General features: G+C 35.8%; 1 protein-coding gene across 4 annotated transcripts; it reads right to left on the reverse strand.

Moving 5' to 3' along the window:
* Positions 1-38: 38 nt before the first annotated feature.
* LOC106055622 (beta-N-acetyl-D-glucosaminide beta-1,4-N-acetylglucosaminyl-transferase-like) lies at positions 39-22,734 on the reverse strand. Of its 4 annotated transcripts, none has more exons than XM_056013032.1 (12): positions 22,645-22,734; positions 20,065-20,182; positions 16,845-17,411; positions 14,160-14,392; positions 11,441-11,628; positions 9,251-9,373; positions 7,935-8,039; positions 6,065-6,203; positions 4,133-5,671; positions 2,209-2,399; positions 1,622-1,731; positions 39-773 (listed from the first exon to the last, which is right to left on the reverse strand). In XM_056013032.1, the coding sequence occupies exons 1-9, from the start codon at positions 22,648-22,650 to the stop codon at positions 5,378-5,380; spliced, it is 1,773 nt and encodes a 590-aa protein (XP_055869007.1). In that variant the 5' UTR covers positions 22,651-22,734; the 3' UTR covers positions 39-773; positions 1,622-1,731; positions 2,209-2,399; positions 4,133-5,377. The 4 variants fall into 4 exon arrangements, with proteins under 4 accessions (XP_055869007.1, XP_055869009.1, XP_055869006.1 ...); XM_056013034.1 differs by adding an exon at positions 1,982-2,049 and having other exon boundaries at positions 2,209-5,671; XM_056013031.1 differs by having other exon boundaries at positions 2,209-5,671.
* Between the last annotated feature and the right edge of the window lie 1,893 nt (positions 22,735-24,627).

A 24,627-nucleotide genomic window follows, 5' to 3' on the forward strand; every position in this document is an offset into this window, starting at 1 on the left:
TCCACACATTTCAAGATGAGGAAAAGAACAGTATAAGCTACATTCATTGATGCATTATTTATACAAAAATGTATAGTCAACCCAGTCATCACTCCATTTTTTTATGAAGCCAGTTACAGTTACCATGAAGGGATGAAATTTCAGATAATATTTTGTTTATTTCATGAAATGAGAATAGGCCTACATCAGAAATTGAGATGGTCATCTTCAGTATTTAATGTTTCATCTAAAAATGATAATTATATTCATACATATTTGATGTACAAACAAATGAAAACCATTCAAACACTTTTTTTTTGTGAAGTAAAGATGATTAAACTTGTAAGTGTCTGAACAATACTACATCGACATTAACTTATTATCATAGACTTTTTACAGGAATGTTTCTTAAGCTGGACTGAAAGAGAAAGTTGCTATAATTTAAATAATAAAATTTAATAGTTTGAACATGTAACTAAAAATTGAATAATGCTAACATTTATTGACAAGTGAATATTGGTAATGATGTGCTTTCTATTTAATAAGTCAATAATATTAGTAAGAACAATATTATCTTCCCTTTCTTAATATTATAAACACAATATTTCCTGAAAAGATTTTTTTACATTATAGAAATAATGCTCAAGTCTTCAGAAATGGTAGTTTTCAGAATCATCAAATCAAGGACAACATAGTATTCATGAACTTCCAGCTATCAGCAAGCTCCTAGTAGGTATTATGGAGCACATTCTCCTTCAACTCAGAGGATCACAGGCACTGGACAAATTCTAGTACTGTTGATGGAATAGAAACAACATACATTAAATTCATAACAAGTCACCAATTCAATCTTAGTTTCATATAGTACCAAACTTCCATATGTTCAAGTCCTTTACGGATAAAATCAATTCTGAAAACATCTAACAAAACAGTTCCTTAAAAAGTATATTAGGAGTATAGTAAAGTATATTAGAGGTTTTACACAAAAAATGCTATGGGAACATATTATGAAACTAAAATATTACAAAAAAAAGGAATAGTATAATAATAACAATATTTAATCTTTGACATTATATTCAGTAATATTATGAAAATTTAATGAATGATTAAATGCACTTGAAAGTGAAGGGAACAGATTTTTAAAAAAATTCAGGAAATTTTCTGCACAAGCATGCTGAGGTAACCCAAATAAAGAGAGTCATTGAATATTGTACTGAGTGTTTGAAACATAATTTTTTACTGCATACATTAAATTATAAACATATCTTTGCAAATTTAAAGGGAGAATTTGAAGACAGCTTTTATTCTTTTTGCACTAAGATAAAAGTATTAAATTTTAAGCTGCCCTACTTACTGAAAGGAGGCCTGGTGGCTTAGTGGTAAAGCGCTTGGCTTCCGAACCGGGGACCGGGGTTCAAATCCTGGTGTAGACTGGAATTTTTAATTTGAGTCTGAGTCCACTCAGCTCTAATGGGTACCTGACATTAGTTGGGGAAAGTAATGGCGGTTGGTCACTGTGCTGGCCACATGACACCCTCGTTAACCGTAGGCAACAGAATGGTCAGAAACAGATGATCTTTACATCATCTGCCCTATCGATCACAAGGTCTGAAAGGGAAACTTTACTTTTTTTTTTACTTACTGGAAGTTTCGTAGGAAGAGTTTCTGGCATAACAAGTGAGTTTTGTGGCATTCATCCTATTGATAAACTCTTAGAAATAAGAAAGCATCATTTCTTCTTGAAATATACATCTGCGGAAAAGAAAAGAACAATTGCTTTTAATGTGAGCAATAATAAAATTCTAATTAAATTTTAAAAATCTCCAAAATATTTATAGTGACTTAGTTCAAAGAATTATGTAAAGACTTTCTTTAAGCATTTTCTCAACTCATCTGACATCCTTTTCCACCAAGATAACTGGTTAATCTGTATTTCTAATTGAGAACTGTTGCATAATATATTTAATTCTTATGCAAGAAAGTATAATTTGAAGGAAATCACCTTAGATAACAAAAGAGTGGTATTGGCCTGCATGAGAAAATTATCACTTTAGAAATACCCTGCACAGGCTGGAGGGAATATAATATGTTTTATTTACAACATAACAACAATATTGTGTAAATATTCACCTATAAGTTAGCTTTAAATAAAATAGCACATGGATTCTTACAATTAAAATAGACTTACATAACGTTTAAAAATAAATGATTAATTACTTAAAAACTTACTGTTAAATGTATTTATACAGCTTCTGGCACTGTGTGAAAACTCCTTTGAAAACAATAAGAGCATATTGTGGCAGTATCTGGGTAAATACTTGATTCCACACATTGAATGGTAGCAATAAGAGCCCTTTGGGTACCTTTCAACATCCTTTGTGTACTTCTTTGGTAGTTAAGAGAAAAGTTAAGATCTAGATCTACAGTGAATAAATAGCACAATTTGGTACCTATTGCCTACTAGAATATGTCAGAATAATGAAAAACGAAAATAGAACCGATTAGAATGTCTAGTCCAATCTAGTACAGTTGTTTATATCTAGGCAAGATATGAGTTGTGATCAAAAGAGCTAGATCTAGTACATGAGTAGGGCCTATGTTAATGGGCATGGCTGTAGATAGTAGTATTGCTCATCAGAAACATTAAATCTGTAGTGTATAAATCACAAATGGGAATAGATCTAGATACAGATTCTAGATCTTATAACTTTGTCTTTATTGTAAGTATAAGAGTCTATGTCTATTATTATCATATAAAATATAGACATAAACTAGATATATATTAGAGTCGTTAGTAAAGATAAAGTAGATCTTCAAATAGTTTAAAGAACGATCTGTGACACTGTGAGCCAAGCACTTCCATTCATGATTCACATATGAAGAAGCTAAGGCTAAGGCTAAGGAAGACGAAGTTTAAGTTTAAAGTTAACAAGTCAGGAAGTCAGATTAAAATTAATCATCATGATCAAGGTAAGATGAAGCTGAACATCTAGACTTGAAATTATCCTAGATCTAGTCTAGAGTCAACTAAAGCTAGATTCTATATAATAGGGGGCCTATATAGATTCTATATCTTCATTCTCTGGGTTTATGAGACACACAAAGATGATGAATCTAGAGACTCGACGTTCATAATATTTTTAGTCATAATTTTGTTAAAAGTACTATAGGCATAGCCAGATTTTTTATAAAAACAAATTATTATTTTACAAACTTAAAAATGGGCATTTACATAAATAGTGTTTAGTGTTCTATTATATATATATATATATATATATATATATATGTATATATATATATATATATATATATATATATATATATATATATATATATATATATAGTAGTGTAGTAGTGTGTTGTGTGTAAGTTCGTATTTGTAGATAAAGTTTATAGCCATAGGTCACTACATCTGGGTGAAAGTCTACATGTTTATGTGTAGGCTACAATCACTTTCTAGTGAAGTAGAGCCTAAATGATTCTAAAATTTTATTGGGCGAATATATTCGAAACAATATCAGATCTCTTTATAGCTTTTAGAAGAATTGGATGTTATTTGGGATTCTAGTTAGTTAAAAAAAAACCCACTAAAAACTTGAAGGCCGAAATTTTTATGCAGATTTTTCAGTTAGTCATACATACATCGTTGATTTTTTTTTTATGGTTGATTTTCCATTACTATAGATAAAAATGCACATTATCTTGAAATTAAAATCAAATTGAATAAAAAAAATATTTGTAGATCTGAACAAAAGTTGGTAAAGATGTAAGATTGTAGGCTTAAAATTATTGACTCACTATATTGTTAATTTATTTAGACTGACTCATTCACAGACTTAACTTAGGCCTGTATCACCCATTATATACAAAATTAATAAATGACAATCTCAGAAATGTATTGACTCTTTCAGTAAATCGCTTATCACATTTAAAATATACATTGTAAAAATAATGATAATAATTATCAAATGTGATGAAAAAAAAAAGAAAAACAAATAATCCAAACTGGCAGCACCAATTAGCAGACAATTAATGTCGTAAACAAGAATACACGAAATACAGGCTTGGCTAATTATCTATATTGGCTAAGAAAATCAGTTACAAAGCTTTATAGTCATAGATCTAAGTCACAAATTGATTTGTGCACACTTACCTCTGTAACATCGTATATGACAATTAAGTTTCCATTTATGATTTGCTGTAAAATTGATGGTAAAAATCTTCGGGAATAGTTTCTTTATATAGTAACAAATTCTACCGGAAGTCAATTTACCACGCAACCAAGGACGCCTCGGTGAAAGGAACTTATGCTTAGTTTCCTTAGTGTTGGCAGTCCATGTAATATATAGTCTATGATTTGGAGATTGTGACATTATTTCTTTTGATCAGGGATATTAATTGATCATAGTTGGATTGTGCTTCTGCAATCGGAAAGATACCAGCGATCCTGACAGCACGGTGAGTTACTTTCTTTCGTTCAATCCCATGTCGTAACAATACAATAAATTAACGCGGTGATATTCGGTGTTTTAAACAACCCAAAACAAAGAAAAAAAAGGCCAAAAACCTTAAAGCAAAATCAGACAATACTGCCATAGACTCAATTCGACTCATTCACCAATCATAAACAAACATTCTTGAGCCGTGTGCTTCCCTACCTATTCTATACAACTTACGACTTGGACTCAAACATGATTACCACGTAACTGTATTTTCTGCTGTTTTTATCAATTGTCATCCCGTGACCGTTCGTTTTGGTGAATGAGGTCTATTTTGGTGAATGAGGTCTATTTTGGTGAATGAGTTCTATTTTGGTGAATGAGTTCTATTTTGGTGAATGAGGTCTATTTTGGTGAATGAGGTCTATTTTGGTGAATGAGGTCTATTTTGGTGAATGAGGTCTATTTTGGTGAATGAGTTCTATTTTGGTGAATGAGTTCTATTTTGGTGAATGAGGTCTATTTTGGTGAATGAGGTCTATTTTGGTGAATGAGGTCTATTTTGGTGAATGAGGTCTATTTACCCGTGCCTTGAGAGTAATCCGCTTTTCAAAACGAAGATTAGACTTCATGATTATCAAAAGTTCAGAGTAAATGAGGAACGTGGATCTATATAAATAGAATTACATGATGGTGAGGTGCTGGACGGCCGCACGAATATTACATACAGTTACATAGCCGACAAATGTTTTTGTATTCAGGATTAATCTATTATGTTTTTTACATTTTTTTTTTAAATTTTTGTATATAAATATAAGAACTAATTGTATTTTATTAATTGATTGCCGATCCACAATTGGAGTCCCTACAATATATCAGTTTTAACTTTTCCCTTTCGCACCATTCAGCCTTTTCCCATAATTCAGCTTTTTTCCCCATGACTTAGCCTTTTTGCGTCATCAGCTAGGCTCAAAGACTTTGCTTTCTGGGAGTTTGTTTCTTAAGATATTTGTGTACGCGTCAGTTCTTTGTTGAGACTCAACCAAAGAGGGGATAGCGCGGGATTTAGAAGTGACTTTAGAGTTAACTGAGTCATGAGAGATGATTTGAGTCGCATTTCTGGCAGAGGTGGACGTTTTGGCGACGTTCCTTCTCTGAAGTGCTTCTAGCCTGGCTTTCTCTTTGCGCATCTTTTCTTTGTGCCATTTTTTCTTCGCGTTGTCGACGTCCTGAAGGGTCATGGCTGGAGCAGTCTGCAAAGGAATTAAACGTCTAGTAAAATTTTTAAAAAGCTACTGAAATTTTTTAAAGTCTAAATTACATTATTTGGGCGTTAGTGACTGTGTGGTAATGCCTTTGGTTTCCGAAACGAGGAATCTTAGAATGAAATCTCGGTGAAGGCTGGGATTTTGAGCATCGTAATTTTTAGGATGCCCCTAGCATTAGTTTGGGAAAGTAAAGGTGGATTGTCGATGTTCTGGCCACATGATACCCTCGTTAAGCGTCGTCTAAAAAAAAAAGATGACTTTTACATCATCAGCCTTATAGATCGCAGGGTCTGAAAGGGTTGCTTAAAATCATTATTATATGATTGTCAATCTTTAAGGTTAGTCCTATATAATCATAAATTCGTTGACTGTACGAACCAGAAGTATTTCGGTGGTATTGATGGAAACATTGATCCAAGTGTACAGAGGATCCAATGTGATATTGATCACTTTGTATTTCACTGTGTTCAGACCTTCGATATCTTGTCGCTTGAGAGCACCATTCAAAATTGCCATTCTGTAAACCATTAGAAGAAATAAAGCTTAGTTATTATGATATCAGCAAACTTGTTTGGTTAGAAAGGAAACAAATATATATTCTTTTGTTTCGTGTCTTAGAAAGAAAATCAACAGCCTTATTTTAAATTGAGTATAGTGCTTAAAGTTTAGACTGCTTTAAACTCACACTATAGCTACAGCAAAATAAACATCCCTTTTTCTTTTGTAGGAAAACTTTCTCGACATATTTTTTGTGACAATGCTATATACGGTCTTTAACCCTTAAAACGCGTGTGGTAGTTAAGCCTCTAAACATCAGAATTGTAATTCCATTTTGTTTGCACTCACTGTAAAAATGCTCAGCACTTTAAGGGTTAAAAAAACACACGCTCGTATGTTGTATAAAGTTAACATTAAGATCAAGGAGAGCGGCGGCTGAGCATTGGCTGGGCTTCTGAACCGAGGGTGCCTCTGATTCCACCCAGCTGACATTAGTTGGGAAAAAGTATAAGCGGCTGGTCGTTGTTACATGACACCCTCGTTAACCGTAGGCCACAGACATAGATGACCTTTACATTATCTGCCCTATAGACTACAAGGTCTGAAAAGGGAATTTTACTTTACTAACTTTAAGATAAATCATAATTGCAATCAAAATAAAATTAGATTCAATTGAGTTGCAAAGATGTATAGGCCTAATAAATTTATAAGAAATACTTTTTTTCCAACCAAGTATAGAGTGTACCTAGCATGACCTAGTTGGACAGTTTAGCTTAGCCGTGAATTCTATGTTAATTATTTTTCACATTATGTAAGTTAATCCCAACTAGCCGACCCACGGCTTAGCATACGCCGCCATTTAGTGACGGGTGAACACTTCCTGAAAAACACAGTTGTCCAAATGGGTAGGTATTTTGCAAACCCCTGTGTGCGCATGCCTGGAGAGCGAGGAAGGCGCTGGTATGCGCGGTAGGGGTCGGGAGGATGGTTAGAGAGTCGGCGGGCGTGCGTGGTGTCCCGCATGGTTGTGCGACGTAGAGAATTACATATACAGATTTGAAAGAAAAGTCTAATTCACAATTATGTCACTATTTGCAGGATTCACAATAATACTCTTATCTTATATAATACTCATAACAACTTACATGTACAAAGAAGAGTAATACTGAATGAAGGAAAGTTTTCATGAAAAACAAGCAAAATAACAAATTGCTTAAAAAAAAAACAACAAAGCTTATATTATGTGTATCTATTAAATTGGATCCGTCATAATTACATTTGTAATAAGCAATAATCTATAAAGGGGACCAATCCAATTTATACCACCACTTCAGTCAGGTCTCTTGGAAAGGAGACAAATTCAGCTTATACCACCACTGTAGTCAAGTTTGAGATACCCAGCAAAGTAATTTATGACCAATAGTTAATCAACTAATTGGTCCAGCAAAGTAATTTATGACCAATAGTTAATCAACTAATTGGTCCAGCAAAGTAATTTATGACCAATAGTTAATCAACTAATTGGTCCAGCAAAGTAATTTATGACCAATAGTTAATCAACTAATTGGTTATTTTTTTCAAAATTGATTCTTGTGTTGTCAGGCAAAAGAAATAATTTTGCAAAAAATACGAGATTCGGTGTCGGGGAAATAACGTGTACAAACTTTTGGCCAGACAGACACACAGATAGACAGACACACAGACAGAGTTGATATAAGCTTTGTGAAAAAAAAGGTATTGATTGACTCACCTGAGTGGGTTGGCCTCGTTTCCTTTGTCTCGTGTGTGTTTTAACATAAAATAACGAGAAAGAGTTGTTGGATGTCGTAAAATCGTGTACTTTTTATTATACAACCTGTTGGAGTAAAGACACACAAGATCTAGATCATAATGGAAAATTTGAATGCTATCTGCTTGTAAGAACAAGATTATCTCCAAGGCAATAGGAGTCATTGCCGCTCTACTTACCATAGATAAAGTGACCTGAACTAATAAAGGTATTGCATGGAAGTATTAAAGATGTGCCTGGAAACAGAGCTGCGAAAGCACACTACATATGACGCTATCTATGAAACACTACAACAGAAAATAGACATAGTGCTTTGACTTTTAGTAGTCATATGCTCCACTTACAAAGAAAAATTAAGTTTAAAAAAACCTTCTAGAAATTTCTGATTTTTTTCCCCCACTTAGTATTGGCCTTTGAAGTTGATTAATATTCAATCTGAACTATTTGACTCGTTTTACTACATTAAAAGGCTTTTTCTAATATATATATATATATATATATATATATATATATATATATATATATATATATATATATATATATATATATATACTAGCTTTAATTTTACCCGGCTTTGCTCGGGTTGTTATTTCTACAAATAGCATGCATTTATTTCGTTTGAATAATCAATAATGACGTGAACAAAAAGATAATTTAAAAAATAAATCAATTCATCTAGTTGTTTATATAACATTGTTAGTTTAATTTTATGTAGCTCTAGATTTAGAATTTAAACAATTTGAATGCCACAGTAGTCTAGTCAATAAATAAAAACTTTGAGCCTATTATAGTAAAAGACTATAAACACTGTGATGTGAGCTTGTGATGTGACCTAAGTGTAATGTATTGACCTAGATACATTAGCCGTGTTTCATTCATCATTACCTAGCTAAGCTGCTAAGAGGTCTAATTGCGCATAAGTAAATCTTAACGAAAAAAAAAGATTTTAATAATTTCGGAAATTTCCAGAACTTTTTCGTATATTTTGCAATTTCAGGAGATTTCCAGAAGCTCCTGCCAAATCAGGAAATCTGTTATAAGTTATAAAATGGTTTAATTTAATAATTTACACATAGAATTAGCGCGGGTCTATAAAAGTGCGGGGCCCACTCGGGTCGAATATGTTGCAGTGGCCTTAGGCCTGCCCTGCAAAATAGCGGCGTATGCTACGCCGTGGGTCGACTAGTCTTATATATTACATAAGTTACTTCAAAAAAGAAGACACTTACGCCCTACTGTATGTTTGATGTACCAACACTGACACACAAAGAGGTTACCTCTTCAACAGATCATCGTCCTCTCCGCCCCATCCGATGTACAAGTTTGAGTTCCCATTGACCTTCAGGAACTGTTCCCTGGAGAACCCAACCACACCTCCGAAATAGCCCGAATAGAATAGTCTGAAAGCAGAGAGAAAGTGAGATCAACAGTAACGTCATTGGATCAATAATCATTATGTGTTTGACTTATTTTAAAATTTAACAGATAGGCCTAATTAACAATTACATTCTTCAAGTATTATAATGAAAATTTAAATAAGATAGGAAAAAAAATTACATCAAAATGACTGACGTTATATGATATACATGAATTCGTTAGAGAGTATCGTTCGTAAGGTTGTTATTGCCAGAAGTAGTAATGGATATTTTTATGGCACGAGTAGGAGAATTAAATATTTGTTTCGAAAAAAGGGGGAAGTTTTTACTTAGTGACGATGACGTAATATAACTTTAAAAATTAAGAACGAAATTGGAGTCGACAGAAACAAGACGCTCTTCATCAGTGTATAAATAAGTCGTATTGTACGGCCATAGCTGACATTCGATGGTTCCCTTCATTTGGTATTAAACGTGTTTGTTGTTCAACACCAGAGTCGACTACCTATAGTGATTGTTTGGTCTTTCGCCGGTGTTATTGAATTATTTTGAGTAGTACCCCCAGTTCTTTGTTTGTAGTCGACACCGCAGAAGCGCAAAACAATATAAACGCTCCATTTCCTATAAAATGTTTCCAATGGCACGTGTCTCAAATAGCCTCTGAAAATCAGTCCAACACCTGGCCTTCGTGTGTGGTTCAGATTTTGCGTCAGGCGAAACTGTTATCACTAACAGAAGGGGCGAAGGCGAGTAACTGATACCTATACCAGTAAGCTTAGGGTGGGAGGGTCTCGTTAGCCTTTGTGGGCTACCCCCTAGGAAAAGGGAAACAGATATTCAAACCTCTGCTGCCATGCATCTATACCCAAGTTGGAAAAGACTTTGGGATTCAACTCTGAGAAGAAACCAGGAGCCGGCGACCCTTATGCAGTTTGCAGCACACAATGCTACACCCTGTCAGAACCTGCGACGCCGCTGATCTGAAACTGTATCGGCACTTGTCGTTCCGTTGGACACGTCAGCTGCGTGTAGAGGGCGTTAACGACAACCTTCCAACCATATCTAATGCCCAGTCATTCGTCTCATATATTGAGATGATCTATTATAGCTTCGAAACTGAAGGAGGACATAGATTGTCATTAAGATTCAGTTATTATAAATTTAGAGGTTGTTTTTTTTTTTAAGTAGAGAGACCAGAGTTTAGAATTCTTTAGGCGTAAAACAAGTTTGTACGATAAATATTGTTTGTACTCAAAACAAACAAAAATAAAAAAAACAAGGAAAATATTTTAAAAATCTTTTACAAAAAAAAAAAAAACAAAAAAAAAAAACAAAGCATATCTAAAGGGGAAGAAGTCCACCCTTAAAACTATATCAATACTTTCCCTTATTCGATATCAAACAATTACCAATAATTAATTGATAATTGCCACTTTGAGTATTCTTGTTTATTGATTCATGTTTTGTTAGGTCCAATAAATAATTGTTTAAAGTATCAAGCTGATCGGAGAATACGTGAGGGAATAATAGCGTTAACAAATATTTAAGGTAACTAAACCCAACAAATTTAGCCATATCTGTCAATACTGAAGTATTAGTTTCATTTATTGATATCAAACAAAATAATTAATAACCAGTAATTTATTGCCTAATTGGTTACTTTTTTGATTGATTAATGTCTTAAATATGCCAATGCGAAGTTTCAACTTCATCCAAGAATGGGTGTGGGAGAAATAACGTGGACACACTTTTGACCAGACACAGTTGATAAAAGCTTTGTATGAAGTCCAACAGATTATGCTACATTTTATTTCTACTGACTTCTTTTGAAACTCACAAAAGTAGCCAAAGAAAAAATCAAGAAATCAGAACAGATTAGATCCCCAATCAAATGGTACATCTAGAACTAAATTGAGGTATGAAGTTTCTTTGAGCATAAAGAGATCAATGACTATAAAAGTTCGTGAGACTAGGTAGGCTTTGTGATAGACATTTGTTCATACAAATATTTAGAGAGACATACAAGACGAAGAGAAAAAGAGAGAAGCAGAAAGAGAGAGAGAAAGAGAATAGGGTAAGGTGTATACTTACTTAAAATTGAACTTATTCATAGCCACAGCGTAGTGCCTGGGGTCGGACTCACACCTGTACAGATTTTTGTCATTCAATGGAATCAGGTCCACATCGTGGAAGATGTAACAATCAAAGTTGCCAAGTTTCTCTGCTTCCAGAAATCCAATATTCAATAAGGCGCCTCTGTTGAACGTTGACCCCGGGGCCTGTTAAGTTGCAAACAAAATAAAAAAAACAATGCAACAATCAGACATTTTCTCTACGCTGCCAGTAGAATGCTATTCTTATCAGCCTTCTTTTTTAAACATAACTTCGTATGCTTATTTATACAACTTCATATATGTATCCCAGACAGCTTTATCCACATATAAAAGTAGGACACACATTCACAAACATACACACACACACGAAACCCACACAGCAAGATATAACGTTGTATTATTCAAGACACAAAAATGTGATTGAAAATGTCTCTTGATTTCGGAGTATTTGGGTTATTAGCATGGGCGTAGCCAGGGGGGGGGGTTCTTGGGGTTCAACCCCCCCCCCCGAAATGAAATCCCCCTTTGGGGGGGGGGGGGAGTCGGAAATTAGTGACTATTTTTTGCTTTGATTTTGTTTATTTTAGGTGAGATTTTAATACTAAACCATCACTTGCCCTAGCACAACCAAAAGGGTTTTGAGTTTAAAACCCCCTTACAGGGGGGTTCGAGTTTAAAACCCCTACCAGAGCGGTTCGAGTTAAAACCCCTACTAGGGGTTTTGAGTTTAAAACCCCCTACCAGGGGTTTTGAGTTTTAAACCCCCTACCTGGGTTTTTTGCAGTTAACTCCCCCTCTTCTATAAAACAAAACAAAAAAAATGCAAACGAAAATCCCCTAATTCCAAGAGCACAGTTAAGGAAGATTTTGATTTTAAAACCCCGTCTAAAATTTACGATAAACCCCCTCTTTAATATAAAAAAAGCTAATTACGCACTCAAAATGTTATGAGCTTAGCTAAATGGGTTTTGACTCAGTTTTGAGTTTAAACCCCACTTCAGTGGGGTTTGAAGGTAAAAAATACCTCTTTTTAATAATAAAAAAAAAGCAAATTATACACTAAAAATGTGAAGAGTGTAGTCTATTGGGTTTTGAGTTTAAACTCCCCTCCAGTGGAGTTTGAAGCTAAAAAGTACCTCTTCAATATAAATAAAAGAAAATTACTCACTCTAAAATCTATGAGCGTAGTCAAAGGGGTTTAGAGTTTAACCCCCCCCCCCCCGTCATCTTCAGTGTAAGTATAAAAAGCAAATTACGCACTCAAAATGCTATGAGCGTTGCCGAAAGCGGTTTTGAGTTTAAACCCCTATTCAGAGGGGTTTGGTGCTAAAAATACATCTTCAATATAAAAAAAAAAGCAAATTACACACTAAAATTATTTGAGCGTAGCCAAGCCAATCGGGGGTTTTGAGTTTCTTCTACAGATGGCTTTTTTTTTAAAGTTTAAAACCCCTCCAGATGGCTTTAAGTCTAAAACCCCCTACAGAGCATTTTGAGGTGGAAAACCCCCAACAGAAGATTTTGACGATAAAACTTCTCTTTTCGATATAAAATCTAAATGCAAACTACAGTCACTTAATTCCAAGAGCGTATTCAAGAGAGGTTACACATTTTTACCAGTGGCAGGGCTCCATTAATAAACTGCAGTGAATAGTCATCTACCGAAATCGAAAAACACTAAATATAGCTCAACAAAGATGGCTAAGACAGATTTCAGGAGTCAGTTATAGAGATCGAATCTAAATCAAGGAAATCCTATGCCGAACTGGAAGTCGACCCCTTAGTAAGATTGTGAGAGAACGACGCATGAAGTTTGCGGGATATGTTCTCCGACAAAATGAATTACGCATAAGAAGAGTTGCAATGATATCCTAGTACAACTTGTCGCCACTCATTCAAGGGGTCCTCATGGTAGATGGGAAGAGGCTTCAGACATTACCAGTGAAAGATTTTTATGGAAACTGCTTGACGTCAAATGCTCCGAAAGGCGTGGGAGGGTCTAAGTCAGTAAGAATAGCACATTAGGTTTTTAAAATAAAACTTTTTAATAGCATTAAAATGGACTGTAGATACCTCAGAATATGCATTTTGTTGGCTTTCAATACCAGAAATAGTGCTTGTCGGCGGGGTTTCGCCCCGCGCTGGGGAGCTCCTGGCGCTCCCCCAGACCCTCTTGCTAGTAATGGCGAGGAGTCCACAATTTTATGGAAACAGCTTGATGGCAAATGCGCCGAACGACGAGAGAGGGTCTAAGTCAGTAAGAATAGCACATTAGGTTTTTGAAATAAAACTTTTTAATAGCAGGAAAATGCACTGTAGATACCTCAGAATATGCATTTTGTTGGTTTTCAATATCAGAAATAGTGCTTGGCGGCGGGGCTTCGCCCCGCGCTGGGGGAGCTCCTAGCGTTCCCCCCAGACCCCTTTGCTAATAATGTCGGGGAATCTACAATTTTTTTCACTAACTCATGGAAGAACCTATTCTAGGGCACAATAAACGTCTTCCGAAAGAAAGAAGGATCAGAATGTTATAAAGATTATGTACACACACACACACATAAATACATATAATTTTTTTCCCCAAACCCCCCCCCCCCGAAAAAAAATCCTGGCTACGCCCATGGTTATTAGTATTACTTGTATATACATTTCTTCTGCTAATTAACCTGTTTAAATTGACATTGGACAATACTGACCTGTTCGATAACAAAGAATGTCACATCGGCCTGCTGGCGCTTCAAAAACGGGATCAGATTATGGAGGGCAATATGCAAATGTGGAAATCGATTACGATAGGGCATTATTATCGCCATCCTCTGCTTTTGGACACAATCAGGTGGTCGAATACGCCCACCGCTTTCCATTTCTGGAAAAAGTTCTTGCAATTCTTCTTTAGTGATCTCATTGTAAAAGCCAGTAAGACTGCCAACTAAAGTTTACAAAAATAGTTAAATTAAATTAAAAGGTTCTTTTTTAAATAACACACAAAGCAACACACTATACACAACATAATCTATAAAAAAAAAGATTAAAAAAAAAAAGACTGAAAATCTAAAAAGGTCGTGAATTTGTAAATGTCCGGTCCCCGAACGGAGCCCCAATTGTTACAAAACTGAAAGGACCCCATCTCGCCATTAGTGTCCTGCCTTGCAGCTATAAGTTCTCGGTGGGGGTGGGAGTTTAACGAGCGCAACATAAAAGCATTGAGCACCTTGAGATTCTTATGTCGTTTGACTTTTGTTCTTTCTATTTCTGTTGTCTAGTGCATCCTTTATGCTATGGCATTTCCAGTGCGCTCTCGTGCAATCTCTTTTGAGGGCATATGGAGGGAATGCAATCTGGGAGAAGGCTTCCATGTTGACTTTGAAAGGTGAGCAAAAAGAGTTCTAACAAGAAGTTCCTTTCAGACCTTGTGATATATATGGGAGAGGATGTCATTTGTTTCAGTGGCCTACGGTTAGCAAGGGTGTCATGTGACCAGCACAACGACCATGCGCATTAGCTTTTCCCTAACTAATGTCAGGTACCAATTAGAGCTGGGTGGACTCAGAGGCGCCCAAAGATCGCGAAATTAAAAATCCAAGTCTTCATCAGGATTTGAACCCGGGACCCTCGGTTCGGAAGCCGAGCGCTTTATCGCTCAGCCACCGCGCCACCAAAAAAAAAAAAAAAAAGAACTCTGCTAACATTGAATTCCAATTTAACTTTCAGAAAAAAATAAATCAAAGGGTTTTGATGTGCTTAGTTCCGCAAAGTTGTTAACGCCGCAAGTTTGAGTTCCCATTGACCTTCGGGTACTGTTCCCCGGAGAACCCAACCACACCTCCGAAATAGCCCGAATATAACAGTCTGAAAGCAAAGAGAAAGTGAGATCAACAGTAACGTCATTGGATCAATAATCCATTCAAAACCCCATTTAGCTAATCTCATAGAATTTGGTGAGAGTAGTTTTCTTTAGAATAATATTGAAGAGGGGGTTTTCAACCTCAAAACTCCCTGTAGGGGGATTTTAAACTCAAAACCATCTGGAGGGTTTTAAACTTTACAAAAAGCCCTCAGGAGGAGGGGGGTTTAAACTACAAAAAAACCTTGGCTAAGCTACGCTCAAAGAATTTTAGTGTGTAATTTACTTTATTTGTATATTGAAGAGGTATTTTTTTTAGCTTCATATCCCGCTAAAGGGGGGTTTAAACTCATAACCCCTTTGGCTACTCTCATAATTTTTAGGGTGTAATTTGCTTTTTTTTTTTATATTGAAGAGGGGGTTTTATCGTAAATTTCGGAGGGGGTTTAAAATCAAAATCTTCCTTAGCTATGCTTTTGGAAATTGGGAATCGCCATTTGCATTTTTTTTTTGTTTTATAGAAGAGGAGGTTTAACTGCAAAACCCCTGGTAGGTGGTATTAAACTCAAAACCCCCTTGGCTGCGCTGGGGCAAGTGATGGTTTAGTATTAAAATGTGACCTAAAATAATCAAAATCAAAGGGAAAAATCAGTCACTAAATTCCAACCTCCCCCCTGGGGGGGGGGGGATTTCATTTCGGGGGGGGGGGGTGAACACCAACTCCACCATTCTGGCTACGCCCATGGTTTTAAGATAAATATGAATTCTTTAGAGAATATAGTTCGTAAGGTTGTTATTGCCGGAAGTGGTAATAGATATAAGCCCATCATTATATATAAAATGTTTCCAATGGCACGCGTCACAAATACCCTCTGACAACCAGCCCATCTCCTGGCCTTCACGTGTGGTTCAGATACTGAGCCGGAGGAACTGTTTTCACTGATAGGAGAAGGGGCAAAGGCGAGTAACTGGCGCCTAAACCAGTTAGCTTCGGGCAGGAAGGTCTCGTTAGCCTTGTTGGCTACCCATCTAGGAGAATGAAAACTCTGAATCCAAACCTCCGCTGCCTTGTGGCTATACCAAACACGGGAAAGGCTTCGGGAGACAACCCTGTGGAAAATTCAGGAGCTGGTGACCCTTAGGCAGATTGCGGCACACTTTGCCTGCGGCGCTACTGATCCCAACATGTATCGGATATTCCGTTCCTTTGGTCACATCAGCTGAGCGGAGAGGGGGGAAACTGCTGTGTGGGAGACATCGTTCCGACCATACACATTGCCCAGGCTTTCATCTCGCTTTATTAGAGATGAACCATAATCGTTCTACGACTGAAGGAGGTCAATAATAATAGCATGAATAAAAGTGAAACTCACACCCAATGCTTTGATTCTATGTATTTTATTTTCTACTTTCTAGTACATTTTTATATCAGCGTTGTTACTTTTTATTATTTTATTGTGACATTTAAAACCAAAATTATGCATCTAAGGCAAAAAAAAAAGGTTTTGAAAAGAAAGATAAAAAACAAACAACTTACGGAGATGTGGGGGTCTGTCAGGGCAAAAGGTCACGCCGTCCTTTCTCAAAGAGAAACGTTTTTGTTCAATTTTCAACGACATAATTTCATTATCGAACACTCCATCTCTAAAATCATTTGGTCGGTCTGGGTCATAATCCTCATCATTATCATGAACTGAGCTGACTTGCTTCCCCTGTTTCTCAATGGTTATTTTTGATGTACCTTTTTGAATCTTAGTTGAAATGTTCGGAGAGTTCTCTTCCCTTTTCACATTTTTACCTTTCTCTCCGGCGGTTTTTATTTTCTTTGTATTGTTTCGCTTTTTTATCCCAATGTCCAGCTTTTGACTTGCCAGCGACGACCCTTTATTGTCAGAAGAGCTGGGAGGTTGCAGAACGCGGTTCTTTAAGGGGATGGTAGGTGGGGGAGGATCCAGTGGCTTCAAACGTTTTGGTTTAATGTCTTTTGTTTGTCCAGGAATGTTGACATTGACGTCTTTGAGAAACGTCACGTTGTAAACCTTTAGTGATCTGTCATGATTGTTCGGCTCAGAATTTAGATTTACTTTGAAGTCGGGAACGAGTTCTGACATAAAAATAAGTTACAGAAATAAATGATTTCCTGCATCCCTAAGAAATATCGAAAAAATAATGCTATTGAAAAAAAAACTATACTGTTAAATGAAATTATAGAAACAATTTTTTACCTAACAAATCAAATTAATAAGTCATAAGGCACACTTTTTATTTTACACACATATATATCAGTGGCGTAGCTAGGGTGGGGGGGAGTGGGTCCAAATTCGAGAGTCCCCACGGGACCCCAAAGGAATGTTTTAAAATGTTACATTTTGACATTAAATATTACCCCACTGCCATGTAATTTTGCTATTCACGTTGAGTAAAAAAATACTAGACAATATCAGTATTGATGTAGATGATGTTATAGTTACCTTTGCTGCGCAGAATGCACAACGTGAGGCGATATGAATTGAGATTTGTCACTCCCGACGGCAAAAAGTGTAAACAATAAAACTAAAAGAAACAGTGTAAATGTGAATGCATATAAGTTCAGGGGTAACTCTTCTTGGTGTTAAGTTTGAAAACCATCCACACAGGTCGTAGGAAGAGAGCAAACTAAATGCTAAGCAACGAACTTACAAAACATTATGTTGATATGATGCGCAAAGGTGCACTCGTTCAATATAATAAAGTGTTGTTCTACGCCATGACACTAATGGTTGTTGTTTGTTTACTGCTGACTGTGAACCTAGATCTTAATTAACATTGTGGCAGCGGTGTATTAATGATCATAGGTAATCATTAATCAGTATATAAAGGTTTATTGTTTGCAATAATAAATAGGCAACAATTAAAGGGCTTCGCCGAACAATGGCAGCTAGAAATTTACTTCCTATACCCGAGCCGCTCGAGGTAGAAGGTAACATGGCCGCTAATTGGCAAAAGTTTTACCGGAGCTGGCGAAACTAGAAAACATCCTTCAAAAACCACTCAGTTCTGCTCCCAGAAGGCTACAAAGTCTAATGATGCGCCTTTATCGGTACGATATCCAGTTTCAATGTGTTAAAGGTGAAAACTTGTTCATAGCTGATACTTTGAGTAGAGAACCATCAGAGTAAAAGAGTGATATCCCTGATGTTTGTGTCTATACAGTTGGACTGGCATTACCAGAAGAGTCATGCAGTGCTGGAGAAAGTCAGAATCGAGACAGAGAAAGATAGAACAATGCAAACACTTATTCAGTATATCCTAAATGGATGTCCAGACAAACATAATAGTCTACATGAACTCAAACAGTGATTCAGTATATCCTAAATGGATGTCCAGACAAACATAATAGTCTACATGAACTCAAACACTGATTCAGTATATCCTAAATGGATGGCCAGACAAACATAATAGTCTACATGAACTCAAACACTGATTCAATATATCCTAAATGGATGGCCAGAGAAACATAATAGTCTACCTGAACTCAAACACTGATTCAGTATATCCTAAATGGATGTCCAGACAAACATAATAGTCTACCTGAACTCAAACACTGATTCAGTATATCCTAAAGGGATGGCCAGACAAACATAATAGTCTACCTGAACTCAAACACTGATTCAGTATATCCTAAATGGATGGCCAGAGAAACATAATAGTCTACATGAACTCAAACAGTGATTCAGTATATCCTAAATGGATGGCCAGACAAACATAATAGTCTACCTGAACGCAAACACTGATTCAGTATATCCTAAATGGATGGCCAGACAAACATAATAAGTCTACCTGAACGCAAACAATATTTTTCACTAAGAGACATGTTAACATACGAAGACGGACTCTAGTTGAAAAGAGAACAAATAATCGAAAGGGAATAGAAGAAAAGCTCCAAGCAGCACACCTGGGAGTAGACTCAATGAAAAGAAGAGCAAAAGAAACAGTTTTCTGGCCTGGATTATCAGCTCGAATAAAGGAAATAGCCAACTCATGTTACTTTTGTCAGAAAAACCAGCCAGCGAATCAGAGAAAGAAGAATTAATACAGCACGTGGGACAAGATTGGAATAGATTTATTCCAAATGTATGACCAATAATATCTAGCTAAAGTGGACTATTATTCAAATTTCATATAAGTAGAAAACATGCAGCAGAAAAAAACACACGCAATCATAAAGAAACTGAAAGTTTTATTTGCAAGATATGTGGTGCCCAAAGTCTGTATATCTGATAGCGGACGTCGGAATACTTTTCCAAATTTATGATGGAATGGGGAGTGACTCATTTGAAATCCTTCCCTGGACACTATAAATCCAATGGAAAGGCTGAGTCAGCAGTTAAAATTTTGAAGAACATAATGAAGAAATCAAAAGAAGCAAAGTCAGATGCCTATATATATGTATATATATGTATATACAATGCCCGATGGCTGAATGGGTAGAATCGTTCGTTCAAGGATCTGACGGTCTTAAAATCACGTGTTCGACACCCAGTAAGAGATAAAAAAAAAAATTTAAAGTTCATCTATTTTTTATGTATTTGATTTTATTTTTAGTTGTATAATGGAGGTATTGACTTTCAAAAATGGTTTTTTAAAATGTTTTTCTTGTTAAAATTTTAAAGTGCATTTATATTGAAGCTTGAAGAGTGTAGTAGGTCTACACAAAAAAGTACACAGGGCCTCCACTTACTAAAATTCGGCACTGGTACAAGATTTGATGTGCATACCTTTAATTTGGAGAATACTACTTTCGTCGTCTGTGATATAGAGCATATTGTACACAAGTGACAATACTGTTATGGTCATTGCCAGGATGATGAAGTCTTTAATATGACTTTGAGACATCTGAAATAGTAGAAAAAAGGGACATTGGCAGTATTTGGTGATGCTATAGTGAGCTTGCGCCCACGCGCTATTTTTATATATATTTCTATTTTTACTAGTTGTATAGGCTAACGTTATTTTTAGCGGTCCCCGAAAGGGGAAAAGACGCTATTAGTTTTGTTTTGAATGTCTGTCCGCCTGTCCCGTTTAGATCTCGTAAACTAGAAAAGATGGTGAAAATCCGACATCATAATATTTTAGACCATTTAAAGTTCTGATGCAACGGGTACTTTTTTTTCTTTTCTGAAAGCGAAAAAAAAAATTTTTTAAATCACTTATGCAAGCAGTTTTTTCATAAAAATACACCCCTTTTACAACTATTCACTATTAATAGTAACAAACACGGGACGCTACTATAAAGTAGGGGAGAAGACTATATACCATATTTTTAACACATTTATGCAAACTGTTTTAGATTTTTTGTCAAAAAATTTAGATTTGAATTGCTAAATTAAATAAGTTCTGTTATACTAACTACTACATTTACACACAAAATAAAATTACTTTTTTTTAAAGAGAAAAAATCTATTTCGTATGCATATAAGTTAGACGTAATTTAAAACAATTATTAAGTAGTTTGTCATATTATCACGTGAACTTACATCATATAGCACCAGCATGTAGATTTTTTTTTACAAAACAATTCCAGGTTCACATCTAACTTCACATTCACTTTCACCTATCCTTTTATCTGTGGACCGCTGGGGCACCACACAAGATCCGTCAACCTTCTTTCTCCATTCTTCTCTGTCATTTGTCTTTGATAGAATATTATTCTGATGTTCTTTCTGAAAATATTGAAACCTGCCTTTTTAACTGGACCACTTCGAGGGCCGATTTTGAGTTTGTGTCTCTACACAAACTGTTTTTGAAACCTTGTTATATATTCTTTTTTTTATAGGCTAGTGCCAGAATTAGTATGTGTACTTCCTCTTATTGTTATATTTATGGCGGGGTAGTATAAATAGATAATTCCATGCTGTTTCCTGGACAGTTGACCAGTGTACAGTCAGTACAGTATTTATGTCTGTGTGACAGGGGATGATCTTTGTGATCTGGCGTGCAATTATTTTATTATTTCTGTACCTGGGACTGCCTGCTATTATTACTGCTGCTGCAGTATTTGTTACTGCAGCCTAAGTCTGTTCTTAGTTTGTTCTTAGGGTATAGTTTTATTTTAGTGTTAGGCCTACGGTTTCATTTGAGAATATTGTAGATCAAGACTAGTTTATTGTTAGGATGTTAGTATATATCTAGATCTGGGGGTTGTGTAGTAACCTGGTGTAATTGAGTTAGATAATTGGTTGGGTTTGTTAGTGTTGTAGTATCATAGTTCGATTAGGGTTTGGTTAGTTATTGGTTCAGTAGTCAGTGTAGGTCTACATGTATATTATTATATTTTATTATTGATTTATTTTTGCTTTATGTCAATAAAGTATAGTATAATATTTTTTTTTACTTATTCTCAATTAAAGTTTGTTTTGTTTCTTGTTTTCTTTTAGTTAGTTAGATTACTTAGTTTAGTTGTGCTGTCTGGTTGCTTGGGCGACTCTAGCCCCATGGTCGCAGAATGGACTGCACAAATACGACCCACCCAGTAGCGTTACCATCTGGCTATTGTGTAAACTTCTCGTTAGCTGAGGCCTGTCGGCTCCGCAGGCTAACACTACATACAAACAAGATGCAAAACTTTACTTAATGAGTTTTTCTAAAACTCAAAATTACATGGCGGGAAAGTCTTTTGAAACAAACTTTATTTTTTTAATTTACAATTAAACATTTGGCAAATTGAGCAATACAAAATGAGAATACTAAAACCTTTTTTAGGGACTAAATAAAATGTCATCTTTATCACTGAAATAGATTGGCTGTCTTCACCAACAGGAGAATCGGCTGTCTTCACCAACAGGAGAATCGGCTGTCTTCACCAACAGGAGAATCGGCTGTCTTCACCAACAGGAGAATTGGCTGTCTTCACCAACAGGAGAATTGGCTGTCTTCACCAACAGGAGAATTTGCTGTCTTCACCAACAGGAGAATTTGCTGTCTTCACCAACAGGAGAATTTGCTGTCTTCACCAACAGGAGAATTTGCTGTCTTTACTAACAGGAAAATTGGCTCTCTTCACCAACAGGAAAATTGGCTGTCTTTACCAAAATGAAAATTGGCGGTCTTCACCAAAAGGAGAATTTGCTGTCTTCAGCAACAGGAGAATTGTCTGTCTTCACCAACAGGAGATAGTGTGAAAATGTGTATGAACAAATATTGATACGCGATGTTAATCGAGAAATAATATTTGAATCATACACAATACACTTATATGGCGTATAGTGAATTCATGTCCATAACTATCAAAGATACAAACTTTTATTTATTTTATTATTTTTCTTTAACATTTGGTTACGACGTGAGTTAGATCCTACCTTCATGCTTCAGAGTTCAGTAAAAGAAAATTTCCTGGCATCCAGTTGAACACTTTCGGTTTTAACTTTACCATGCATTAGTTCTCCTACTAACTGATTACATTTTCTGAATGTAGGGTACAATTGTGTTAATATTCCAATGGCGATATTTGAATTAAGAATCTAAATTTATTAAGATCAACATGCATTATGTTACACTGTAACAGTATTAAGCGTACTTTATTGATCTCTTTCTTTTGACGGATTTTATTATTATAATCAACTTCATCACCAGTCCAGTCTGCATTGTTTTTGATGTTTGAAAGATGTACGTGTTAAAAGTGCATTTCAAACACTTCTTGTCTTTCTGCACTTAAACATAGTTTAACTGGTTTCACGAAATCAAAGTTGGCAGGTTTAATCAAAATCCACACCTACGAGTAATGCTAAAGATTTTCTGTGTCCAGAAATACGAAGTTTTATTTGGGGTGAAGACATTTTTTATTGAAGTGCGATTGATATTACGTGTGTGTATGTTTTTGAAATGGCGTCAATGATACATTGCTTTTCCATTGCTTAACTAAACACGACAGGGGTTTAGTGACTGAGTGGTAAAACGAGGAGTCCTGGATTCGAATCTCGGTGAAGACTGAGATTTTGAAATTCAGGATTTTTAGGAAGTCCCTGAGTTCAGAGTAAACGTTGTTTGGTCGTTGTTGTAGCCCCATGACACCCTCGTTAACCGTCGGCCATAAAATAAGAAGAGCTTTACATCATCTGTTCTATAGATCTCAAGGTCTACTTATTAAAAACTACATATGTTAGTAGAATCACATTAGCAGTAGCGTACCTGGAGTATTTGATAGGCCTACCTATTGAGCAGTTCCTTTTGATGTCCTTCAAAACAAGAAAAAAAATACCGAACGTATTTTTTTGTGTTTTAAAACAAACTGTATTCCAGTGTTTCTCAAACTTTTACTTGTGACTCACCCATACAAAATAATTTCCGTTCGCACCTCCTTCCTCCCATTAACTGCATCGTAATAGAAATTGGATAGTAATTTCACTAACTCCGAGAAATTGCCTTGATTTTGTCATTGTTTTTTTTTTTTTATTATACACTTTTTGTGGTAATTTCCTCGAGACCGATTAATCGGACTATCGGGCATGGACTCTAGTTACACGCAGACTAATAGATCGATATCTCGGGCTCAATAGGTCAATCCATATTCTTGATACAAGTACCTTTAAAATTCCTAGATCCTTTACAAATTTAATGAAAACATCTGCCCCTTGCAATGAACAAGTACAGGCAAAAACTTTAGAAACAGATTTTAAAAAAATAATACTTATGTATTAAAAATATTTTTTAAATTATATTAAAGAAAAAACATGTGGTGGGCCGGATGAAATTTTTTCGGCTGGCGGATTTTGCCAGCGGACCTTGAACTAGAGATTTGAAAACATTCTACTCTTGGATACTCCAGACTGGGTAATGAAACTCTTTTGCACGTGAACAAACCCAGTTCCCAATCACAGATTCTTCTTCTTCTTTGTTCTAATATATATGTTGGATGGTTCAGACAAGTATTCCTAAATATGCGATGAACTGCGCAGTGGTTTACAGATCTGGAAGCTCTCCATATCGTTTTTTTTTTATTGAGGAGGGGGGGGGGGGAGGAGTTTGGGGCCAGTGTCTTGTTCGAGCCTTGTATTAGGCATCTTTCTTCTTGAACTGGTCCATTGGAGGACTGTTACCTCCTGTTGCTTACTCGATAATTCAACTCTCTATTTTTCTTCCAATTCTTCTGGGTAGAAAGGAACTTGAAATTGTTTAATTATGCTCTCATCTTTGGTCAATATGTCTGCTTTTTCATTGTCTTCTATTTCAGTGGGGCATGTGATCCACTGGAGGACTGTTACCTTGCTGTTGCTTAGAAGATTTACAAGAGCTTTCCTGGCGTCAGTCAGGAAGACAATCTAGCTGTTTGGCGTTCTAAAGAG

Source organism: Biomphalaria glabrata, chromosome 15 (assembly GCF_947242115.1).
Source record: "Biomphalaria glabrata chromosome 15, xgBioGlab47.1, whole genome shotgun sequence".
Taxonomy (NCBI): domain Eukaryota; kingdom Metazoa; phylum Mollusca; class Gastropoda; family Planorbidae; genus Biomphalaria; species Biomphalaria glabrata.